This window comes from Cyphomyrmex costatus, unplaced genomic scaffold, assembly GCF_001594065.2.
Source record: "Cyphomyrmex costatus isolate MS0001 unplaced genomic scaffold, Ccosl1.0 scaffold1450, whole genome shotgun sequence".
NCBI classification, from domain to species: Eukaryota; Metazoa; Arthropoda; class Insecta; order Hymenoptera; family Formicidae; genus Cyphomyrmex; species Cyphomyrmex costatus.
In genome coordinates this window covers 19799-31473 of record NW_017275447.1, presented here as the reverse complement: position 1 = coordinate 31473, position 11675 = coordinate 19799, and the positions used below count along the sequence as shown (strand labels likewise).

Sequence of the window (11675 nt, the reverse complement as noted above, 5' to 3'; positions counted from 1 at the left end):
AATATTGCGTGTTTTTAATGTCCGAATTGTCCTATTTGTAAATTGAAAGATTTTTAATTACAAATTTTTTCCGAATTTCATCTACAAACTCTGCGTGTAAAGATCCTTAAGAGCATCTTTTCTGCAAAAAAAAGTCTCGCTGAAAAGAATTCATGTGTACAATCAGTTCGAACGTTTCATCTCCAATCTGAATTTTCTTGAAAGAAAAGCAAAACGATCGACGCATGATTTTTCTGTCTGATCGTTGTTCCTCATCTCCTATAAAGCCTACTCGCCGCATGTTCACCATCCTATAGTTCCGTTACAGAGATCCTTGTAAACCGATTCCGCTATCACGCCATGACTCTGATTGTGGCTGTTTAGAAACCTCAATTTGTTACACGTCGCCGACGATCTTTTCTGACCGATGTAGCTGACGTCGAAGCTGTGCTTCGCGTGTAATCTGCTATCCTGTCTGCGAGACCCATTTTTTAAATAATTGTTGGTTGTCATAATATCCACAGCAAACGATTTGTTAACAAGGTTGTCCCTACTGCGACAAGAAGTGCAATTTCGCACTTGGGATTGTTGTTGAGTCAGCAATGGCACCTGATTGAAATAATTGCGGATGGCCTGCGATTGGTGACCGATACATTGCGATTCTGAACTGCTAATCCCTGTAGTCCTAACATTCATGGTCCTGATGAAAGTCCTTGCAACGTTGCTGGGTTGTTCAATAGTATTCGGACTGTCGCTAATCTTAATCAGTTTTGTCGGCATCTTTTTAAACCAATGATTGTCGCCGTGCCAATTATCAGACGCCGAGATGAAAGGCCTTGGCGCCTGTGTAAAAATCTGCTGCTTGTTGGCTCTTCGTGGTTTGATGCGTTGTGTTGTTGCTGTTAATTGGTTTGATTTGCCTCTGACGCCGTACTGAAATTGGAAAAATTCCAGAGGGACGATAAAATATCAATACAAATGTATGCAACAGCGTGAAATGGTCTCAATCGAGCGATCAGCAGATTCGACACAAGTGCGGTTATGCATTATACAACTTGAAGAAAATTGCAAAAATGAGCAAACTCTCTCTCTCTTACTAGAATATTTATAATTTTATTGATCAAATTTGCTTATTTTTGTATTAATTAGTTGTACGCACAATTAAATCTTTAAGGAGGGTTTATAATCTTGCGGTAATAAAAACGCGTTATATTAAAAAGTATTTCAGCATTCTTATGTTGTGCAACAAAATTATTCGATACAGTTAAAATTGAAAATTAACTTTATAATTCTTTTTTACTTCGTTCTTTAAAATTTATTATAATATTATATATTTATTTATTATTATATATATTTATTATTATATATTATATATTTCCTTATCGGGATAAAAAACCATAAACTATTCTATTTACGCGGCACTTGTTATTAATGCAGGATTAATGCAGTAATCCTGCATTAATAGCAAGTGCCGTTAATCACAGTTTGCTCCCAAATGTGCATAAATTAATGTTGAATGCAATCTGTTAGGTGATGCATAAAAGTGGTTACAGTACCTACTAAACGCAAATCCCACACGACATGCAGCCTGTAATAACAAAATTTACCGTTTACCTTTAAGATAACTGTTAACAAAGAGGCAACAGAGCAAACATGGAGGAGTGTGAGATAAACAAGAAAATAATCTTACACTCACCATGGGCTGATCTGATTGAATGGAACGTTGAGATCTTGACAGCTGCTGCTGATTAAAGTAGAAGTAACTTTTGGCCGCTGCTGGGGATATAATGTTTCCATTCGTCAAATTACATGCATACTGTGTTATACTGCTTCTAACTGTTAATTGATCGTAAATGTACGAGGGCAAGTCAATAAGTTCTTAGAAAATCTGTCAGAGGGCACACGCAGTGTCATATTACATTACTTTTTGACAATTAGCATCTTTCAGCTGATTACTGTCAAACTTTAAACGGAATTCATCGAGAGGTTTTATTTCTGTAGACGATTAAAGCGAACAACCTTGGTATTTTTTGTAAAATGGAAAGAAACAAATTTTGTGCAGTGATCAAACATCTACATATGAAATTAACGCCGAATGAAATCAAAGTCGAATTGGATAATGTTCATAGCACATCTGCACCAACGTGTCCAACTGTATACAATTAGGTGAATAAATTTAAACGTAGTCGTACATCCACATGTGATGCAACTCGTTTGGGACGCCCAATATTGAGGCTGCTACGCCAGAAATCATCGAAAAAAAAGTCCACGATATTGATTTAACTGATCGACGAGTGAAAGTGCGCGAGCCTATTGAGGCCACAAGTAAATTACATGGCACAGTGATTTCAATTTTGCACGAACAATTGGGTATGAAAAAGCTATCGGCAATTTGGGTGCCGCGTTTACTCATTGTGGACCATAAGCGCGACCGTGTGACGATTACAAAACAATGTTTAGAGATGTTTCAACGTAATCCAGATGAATTTCTGCATCGATTCATTACTGTGGACAAAACATGGATCCATTACTTCACACCCGAGACGAAGGAACAGTCAAACAGCTTCACCGGGTGAACCAGCTCCGAAGAAGGCGAAGACCGTGAAGTCGGCCGGAAAGGTGATGGCCGCACAGTTTTTTGAGATGCACGCGATATAATTCATATCGATTACCTTCCGTCGAAGCAAACGATCAATGGCGATTACTACGCAGTCTTATTGGACCGTTTCAACAACACTTTAAAGAAAAAATGTCACCATTTGGCAAAGAAGAAAGTGCTTTTCCATCAAGACAATGCACGGGTTCACACGTGCTCGATACCGATGGCCAAATTCAAAGAATTCCGCTATGAATTGCGGATCCTCATCCAGCATATTCTCCAGATTTAGCCCTTTACGACTATTTCCTATTTCCAAACCTGAAGAAATGATTCGGAGGAAAGAGATTCATAACCAGAAAGCAACTCATCGCCGAAAGCAAAAGCTTATTTTGAAGGGTTGGACAAATCATATTAGAACGGCTTGAAAAAGTTGGATCGAGTGTATCGAGCTGAAAGAAGAAATAGAAATAAATCGATCAAAAAAAATGTGTTTTACTATGTATTTCTAAAAACTTATTGATGACTCGCTCTCATAGTAATTGAAATTTTTTGGAGATCTATAATCTCGTTGAGTTTAATTTCCAACTTTATAAACTGGTCCATTAATTAATTTCAAAATGCTTAAAAAATATTATTAGAAAAAATTGTTACCATTATGACGGCTTAAGGTCTCCTGTGCTGGCGGCTGTACGGAATTGTTCGTCGTCTGTGTTCTTGTAACGCCTCGCGGAGTATTATCACTTTGAGATGGTCTGATTGTCTTTTTGTTAGACAATGACGAACAAGCTGAAAAGGAAATAGAGTTTGCAGAAAAATTAATTAAAAATTATTTTTATTAATAATTTATTATCTTCCCGAAAGGGTTCCCACCTTATAGAAGTTGCGGGGCGGGAGCCCGCGGGTCGCGGGACGCTTAGAGTGCCCGTGGTATGCATTCCCCGCGGTAATATGACACGAGACCCACATTCGATCTGCGAAGGCAAGTACGGGGCCTCGAGGTAGAAAAACCGACGGGGGGAATATCTGACCACATCCAGGTACGCCTGGCGTTCTCGGGGGCTGCGGGCTTCCGTGCCGGGGCGGGTGGTGGGGCTTACGGGATCCTCCCGCTCAGGGGGAGGGGGGCACGTGAGCGACCAACTAAGAGAAACCCCAAAAGCTAGGGTGTAAGCAACAGTGCCCGGAGCTGCATTGCGCAGGGGGAGCTGCGTCGCAAACGGTGCCTCCTGGATACCGGGCGAACTCCACGAGTACGGAACCAAGCCCTGGGCATTCACGGCTCTGCCCGGGTAAGATCGCGAGTCCACGGTACTCGTGGGATCAACATGGAGAACAAAAATAATAACAAAGTAAATATAAACAAAGTCCTCTCGGGGGTGGCTTTCCTAGGAAGCGAACAACCGGAGGAGGAAAAAGCAGAAAGTGCGAGTCTACCCAAGACCCGTATTCGCTACAGCGGGACTGCAAGGCGCCGATTCAAAAAGGAGAAGGAGAGGGCTGAAAAAGCCATCTCTCCTTCTCCTTCTAGTACCCATACTCCGCCGGGCGGGGGAGGGTGCGACGGTGGGCACGCAGAAGCGTGCCAGACCGGTGCATGAGACGCCCAGTCAGACGGAAAATCGTCCGAGCGAGAGACCTAAGATCACTGACCAAGGGCCGTATGCCCAGGCGATGAAGGGTATTATCAGGATGGCCTTTATAGCAGAAGGCTACCCTGAGAAGAAACTGGGTGCCAGTGAGGTGGATGGGATCAGGCGACTGGTCAGGAGTGCCTCCTCGAACTTTCCGAGGATGGGCTAGTGCCCACCTTCACTGGCACCTGGGAGAGGGATGGAGCAGTTATTTTTAACTGCGCCAACCAACAGTCGGTGGATTGGCTGAAAAGCTTTTCCACCGAAATTAAAATCAGAAGCACCACTCTGCATGTGCTACCAGCTGAGGAGCTACACCTAAGCGCCGTCGGGTGGAAGTACATGTAGAGGAATCTGATTTGGCTGCCGAAGAAGCTATAAAGCTCTTCGACAGACAAAACGCGGGTCTGGGCGCCAGGAAGTGGGTCATCGTGAGGGGGAGCAAGAGTAGGAACGCGTAAAGCGCCCACTACGCTGCTTTGATCGGCGATTACTCACTGGAGGCCCTGAAGACCTGTGGCTTTAAACCCTTCTGCGGGCTGGGTCGGGCAACCATAAGGTTGCTCGATAAAGAACATAAGGAGGGGGTGACTGCCGGTGCGAGCGGGTCGGCCTAAAAATGGCGGGGTTCGCAGTACCGATAGTCCAAATTAATCTGCATCACAGCAAAGGCGCCTCGGCGATTCTAACCAGGAGCATGGCTGTGATGCAGAAAGCAATAGCAATAATTCAGGAGCCTTGGCTCCTGAATAACGCTATAAAGGGTCTGAGTGGCTGTGGAACTATTTACAAAACAGACACTCAGAACAAAATTAGGACCTGCATTGCAATTAAGGGACTAAATGCTATTTTTGTCACAGCTCGGCGATGGAGACACCCCCGTTATACGGACAAGGCTGGACTATGATGAGGACAGGCACTTGGACTTATTCATAAGGTTAGTCTACATGCCCTATGACTCCTAAGAAAAACCACCACCAAAAAGGGTGAGAGAGCTGGTGTCCTATGCGAAAGAGAGGGGCTCGAACTTCTATTGGACTGCGATGCAAACTCCCACCACATAGGGTGGGGAAGCTCGAATATAAACCCGAGGGAAGAGAGCCTCCACAAATTCATTATGGACACCAGCTTGATAATCCTAAACAGAGGAACGGTACCAACCTTCATGGACTGCAGAAGACAAGAAGTATTAGATGTCACCATTAGTACTGAGAGAGTGGCGGACCTGGTTCGGGACTGGAGGGTCTCTGGAGAGCCCACAGGTTCCGACCATAGACAGATTCGCTACAATCTCCTGCATATGATGAATAAAGAATGGGATCGAAAACCAAGGACTACAAACTGGGAAGGCTATAGGATGGACCTGGAAGCCATCCTGAAGAAAGCCCCAAACAGATTTCAGTCAGAAGGGAATCTTGAATACGCGGCGCAGTATGTAAGTGACGCGATAAGAGAGGCCTATGAGAGAAATTACTCGGAGAGACCGAAATACACTACAACCAAAACTCCCTGGTGGAGCAAGGAGCTTTCGAAGCACAGGTTGGAGGTAAGAAGACTCTTCATCAAAGCAAGGAGGAAAAAATCAACAGCCGATTGGAATGCGTATAGAAACGCCCAACGTGGTTACAGCAAAATAATAATCATTGCTAAAAGGAAAAGCTGGAGGGATTTCTGTAAAGGCATTGAGAGCGCTATAGAAGCATCCAGGCTAAACAGAATCCTTAGCAAAGACAACACCCTACGATACGGGATGTCTTAACTCCCAAACGGGAACTACACCGAAACAATAGAGGAAACTTTAAAACACCTCATGGTCTACACACTCCCCAGCGTTTCAGGAAAGTACTGTGAATCTCAACAGGAAACCAAGAAACCCGGAGAAAAACATAAACCAAGAGAATGGACACTGGCAGCCAAGGTGGTGACTCCTGAGGGAGTTGAATGGGCTATCAAGACCTACGAACCATACAAGACTCCAGGACCAGACGGCATCTACCCTGTTCTACTCAGGTAGGGTAGGAGGGTCCTAGTAGGCTCCCTAACGAGAGTGCTCAGGGCTAGCATAGCACTGAGACATGTTCCGAAAGCCTAGAGTGATACCAGAATGGTATTTATACCAAAACCAGGTAAAAATGGCCATGTGATGGCCAAGGACTACAGACCTATCAGCCTCATATCCTTCATCTTAAAGATATTGGAGAAGCTCATTGATAGGTATCTGAAAGGCTACTACCTTATTGCAAAGCCGCTGAACCCATCCCAGTGCGCCTATAGGGAGGGCAGATCTAAGGACATTGCCCTACGTCACCTTGTGAGCGGAGTTGAAGTTCAGATGGATGCAAAAGGATATGCAATAGGCGTCTCCATCGACATTGAGGGGGCTTTCGATAGCACCTCAAATACGTCGATTAAAGACGCCATGAACAGATTTAACATTTCTGAAACACTGATCGACTGGACACAAAACATGCTGAAGGGCAGAAGACTGACCGTCAATCATGGCAACAGCTCAGTTGAGGGGAGGCCGACGGCGGGCTGCCCGAAGGGGGGGGGTGCTCTCACCCTTGCTGTGGTGCCTGGTGGTGGATGACCTTCTAACAAAACTGAAGAAATGAGGCTTCGAAATCTACGGATATGCGGACGACGTCGCCATTATCACCAGAGGTAATTTCCTCTCAACACTCAAGGAACGGATGGACGAAGCCTTGGAAATTGTACAAAACTGGTGTAGGACGAGGGGACTGATGGTAAACCCTACAAAGACCTCGGTCATGATCTTCACCAGAAAATACAAACCGGAACCCATTGAGACATTAAGGCTCTGGGGAAAAGAAATAAATTATGTAAATTCAGTAAAATATTTGGTGGTCCTATTAGACCCCAAATTGAGCAGGAAACCACACCTCGAGGAAAAGAGGAAGAAATTCTACACCTCTATGTGGGCTTGTAGAAGGGCCATGGGAAAGAACTGAGGAATAAACCTCAGGACAGCCTTATGGCTATACAAGATGGTATTGTTACCAAGACTCACGTATGCAGCAGTGGTCTAATGGTCAAGGGCGGAAAAGATGGAGGCAGGGAACCTGCTCAAAAGCCTACAGGGAGGATACCTGAGGGCTGCAGCAGGGGCCATGAAAACTACACCGACTGAGGCGCTACAAGTAGCACTCAGTATTCAGCCCCTAAACCAGATGATCAAATACACAGCCAGGCAAACAGCATACAGACTAAGATGTCAGGAAGGAAACCAGGACTGGACATACAAGACTGGGACTTTCTGATAAACATCCTTTCAATCTAAAACAAGACAGGATCCCCAGAAAACACCAGCTGATAAAGACTTTCAAAGTTCAAATACCGACTAGGGAGGACTGGAGCAAACCTAACTACAAAACCAATCCAGATATAGACACTTGGTTTACGAATGGATCGGGAGCAAACGGTCGATATGGAGTAGGCATATATGCATGGGCGTCGACTATAGTGTGGTTGATGTGGAGTACTCCATACTCGAAATTTTTCCATATGTGTAATTCCACACTTGGAAATCCGAAGAATATAAAAATTATTTCTTGATGAAATAATTTATTATTTAATATTTTATCAAAAATGAAAGTTGATTAAAGTAAAGTCGTATGTTTACAACTCGATCGGCGGTTGTCGCTTTTATGACCCTCGATCGGTATTTTACTAGTGCTTAGAAAATAGAGATAAAAAATGTAAAAGATGTCGTAAACTTTTTAAAAGAAGATGTGAGAGAAATTGAGTTAAAATACACAAAAATGATAGAACTCCTGTTTATAAATTGTGCAACATCCTGTACTGCGGAAAGATCTTTTTCTTAGGAGATTTTATATATCGACAAAATCGATTTTGTATATCGATTGTTTGTCGATCTGACCAGCGATCGTTTGGTTAAGAGACGCCGTTCAGATCCGGCGTTAAACTGTTCGGTTTACTTTCATATAGGTCTCTATATGAAAGTATACCGAAGAAGGCAACGGGAAACCACTTCGGTTTATTTAATTCCCAGGGTATCACTGGCGAGGAAATCATGGCCAACGTCCGGGGGACCGGATAAGGCACATGAAGAGGAAGAAGATTAAAAAATATTATGTTAAATAGTACAGCTGTGCTGCATACATTCATTCGGATGTTGAAAAAAATCTGGATGTTGAAGCTGTAATGGACGGATTTATAAGCAGGAAAAGTAAAAGTGTTGCAACTGCATATTGGTATATGCTTCAAAAAAGTACGAAAGTTACGCAACTCCCTTAATAAAAGAGTAATAATTCCTTACAGCGATTTGTGTATACAATTTCGGAGGAGCTTTTTTTTGTTTTTTTTTTTTGGTTGTCACTTCGCCCACCCCAACTCCTACTTCCACACATAGTCAAATCTCAAGTCGACGCCCCTGCATATATGGGCCCAATACTAACCATGAGTTAAGCATACCAATGGATGAGCTGGCCACAGTGTTTCAAGCTGAAGTGCTGGCCATCTAAAAATGTGCGGAACTCCTGTTAAAGGGGAAAAGCAGGAAACAAATACACATTTACACTGATAGCAGAGCAGCTATCGAAGCACTTGCAAGAACCTCCACAGAATCATCTGTGGTATGGGACTGTATGCAAGCACTCACAACGCTAGGGGTAACTAACCAGGTAACCCTAGTATGGGTCCCTGGACATCAGGGTATACCTGGAAATGAGAGAGTGGACGAGCTGGCAAATCTGGGCATCGAAAATGTCCCGACTGAACGGATTGTCGGGGTTCCATTTTCAGCAGGAACAAAAACGATCAAAGAGTGACTTGAACGAGAGCACTCAAACTCCTGGAAGGGAGCAGATGGCTGCAAACGAGCCAAACAACTCATGAAACTTCCAAAACCAGCAAGAACTAGAGAATTGCTGGCAATGGAAAAAGAAAAACTGAGGAGCGGCATGGTCCTCCTGACAAGACACTTGACCCTCAGAGCACATCTATTCAACCTAGGACTAGCGGAGCAGAAAGAATGCCGGCTATGTGGAGAAGAAGGCGAGGACATCCTGCACTTACTGTGCCGATGCCTTGCACTCGCTTGTAAAAGATACAAATCCTGGGGACATATGTTTATGACACCCAAGGATCTAGAAAATGCGAAGGTTAGCAGTTTAATAAGTCTGGTAAGTGACACGAGGCTGAGCTCGACTGAATGACCTACGGAACAAGCAGGGAGCGACAATGGAATCTCATGGGTCTAGATCGCGTTAGAAGGCTAGTTAAGCCCACCTGCATTCATTTACTACTACTACTAATAATAATATTATCATTAATAATATTAAAATGCTTATATCAGAAGACGCCGTAGTGGCTCCAACCATGTTCAAAAACTGAAAGACACTACAAGTCTCTTATCCCGAGCCACCAAAGTCTATTTTTGAGAGGTGCATAACTACTGAAATATAAAAAATTTTGAATCGAATGTTATATGTCCTGAAAGGCGGCATAGCCACGAATAATTTGAGCCAAAAAAATTTTAAATCGGTCAAGCCGTTCTGGAGATACAAACGATAGAAAAGTTGTGATTTTAATGAAAAATAAGAAACATCTTCTTCTTCTCCTTCTTCTTCTTCTCTGTCCGCATTCAAGACCGACTTAAAAATTTATAACATCCCCTCTCACCTTTCTCTCACACCTCCACCATCCTCGACCCATCGGACCTCCTCTCCCCGCCCCTCTCCCTCCCCCACCCCTCTCTTTCGCCGTATTTCACTCTCTTTCGTTATTACAACTTTTTATCATCCTCTCTCACATTTCACTCGCTATATATTTGTGATATATGTATTTGTACTTTGAAAAGTAAGTGATATCCAAAAAAATCATATCATATCATAAAAATGAAAAGTTCAAGCCATGTTCAAAAAAAGATACTCAAAAATTTAAACTTTTTTATATAATAATAATATATTACAACAAAAAGTAACTGATATGTTATTAATTAAAGGTGCCAGTACAAAGTGAACATACATAAAGTATATGCAACTTTCGGCCGATTTTCGAATCGCCTCCGCCTTCCGCTGTCCCCTTCACCTCACCGCGCGCGGTTCAAATGCCGCACGATGTTCACTTTGTACTGGCACCTTTAATTAATAACATATCAGTTACTGTTTGTTGTAATATATTATTATTATATAAAAAAGTTTAAATTTTTTAATATCTTTTTTTGAACATGGCTTGAACTTTTCATTTTTATGATTATATATTGTTAATTTAATTTGTTATATTACTCCAACTTTAGTTTAGAATTGTATTTCAAGATCGACAAATAATCGGTACACAGTTTGCTTGAAATTAATATAAATTAAAAAAAAAAATTTATTAGATATGAAAAATTGCTTTGACCGAATGAGGCGTTTTTCACTCGTGCATGTTTAGAAATTAATAGAATAAAATTGTAGGAGATAAAAAAATTTCATATAATACATATATTCTTCTCACCGACAATCGTATCACATTGATCGATCACAGGGTTACTGCTACTGTTCCTTGTTTCCTTTCTAATGCTTTCAGACAATCGCCGCAATCTGGATTTTGACCTATAAAAAACGAGAAATAAAAAAAAATTGTTTTAAAATATATATGTATCTATTTTTATTAATATTATTTTTTATAATCAATGAATACCGATAAGAACATGCTGTAATGGTCAAGCTGGATATCGGGTGCTTCTATGTAATCGTGTGTGAATTTATATATTACAAATAAATAAAACATAAATTAAAGGCTATTAAGAGTCAAACGCAGTTAACAATGCGAAAAAAATTTTTTAATAATCTTACAAATTAACATTAAGATGCCCCGTCAAACGTTTCGGTCTGCAATTTAGACCATCTTCAGCGACGAAATAATAATAAATCACTACTCCATTTACTCCGAGTTAGAATGCAAGTATTCTTGTTGAACGACAAAATGTTCCTGTGCACCAACTAGAGGTAAAACTATCGAAGATAATGAATGTGGAGTTGTGTAATGAAATTCCGAAAAATCAGAAATATGTCTGTGAAAAAGACCGTTAACAACACAAATTCTATTAGAGTCAAATTATTACAAAACAAAAAATTACTAAAAACCTTAAAACCTTACCTCTGTTGGTAGACAAAAACATTATTTCATAATTAAATTCACAATTTAATCATACTAGAAAGACTGACTGTAATAAATATGCGTCCGTATTCGACAGTAAAAGACGATACAATGAGGAACCGTTAAATTAAAAAATAACAAAACGAAAAGGCTTAGGTCAAATTGATGTTGACAATTTATCTAAAATATCCGCGTATGCCTGATCAAGACCTTCTGTGTCAGTTTTTAAATTCAGACCATTATTTTGAGATTTAATATAAAGATTTAAAATAATGGTCTGAATTTAAAAACTGACACAGAAGGTCTTGATCAGGCATACGCGGATATTTTAGATAAATTGT

The 11675-nt window shown here is 41.5% G+C and overlaps 1 protein-coding gene across 1 annotated transcript in view; it reads right to left on the bottom strand.

The window, feature by feature from the left end:
• Positions 1-282: 282 nt before the first annotated feature.
• The window catches only part of LOC108783215 (Extracellularly regulated kinase 7), a 22809-nt gene continuing 11416 nt past the window's right edge, over positions 283-11675 (bottom strand). The window contains exons 8-11 of the mRNA XM_018551730.1: positions 10690-10787; positions 3230-3364; positions 1670-1815; positions 283-912 (exon numbers count right to left, since the gene is read on the bottom strand). Of these exons, the coding sequence (XP_018407232.1) occupies positions 283-912; positions 1670-1815; positions 3230-3364; positions 10690-10787 (1009 nt within the window). The remainder of the gene's footprint in view (positions 913-1669; positions 1816-3229; positions 3365-10689; positions 10788-11675) is intronic.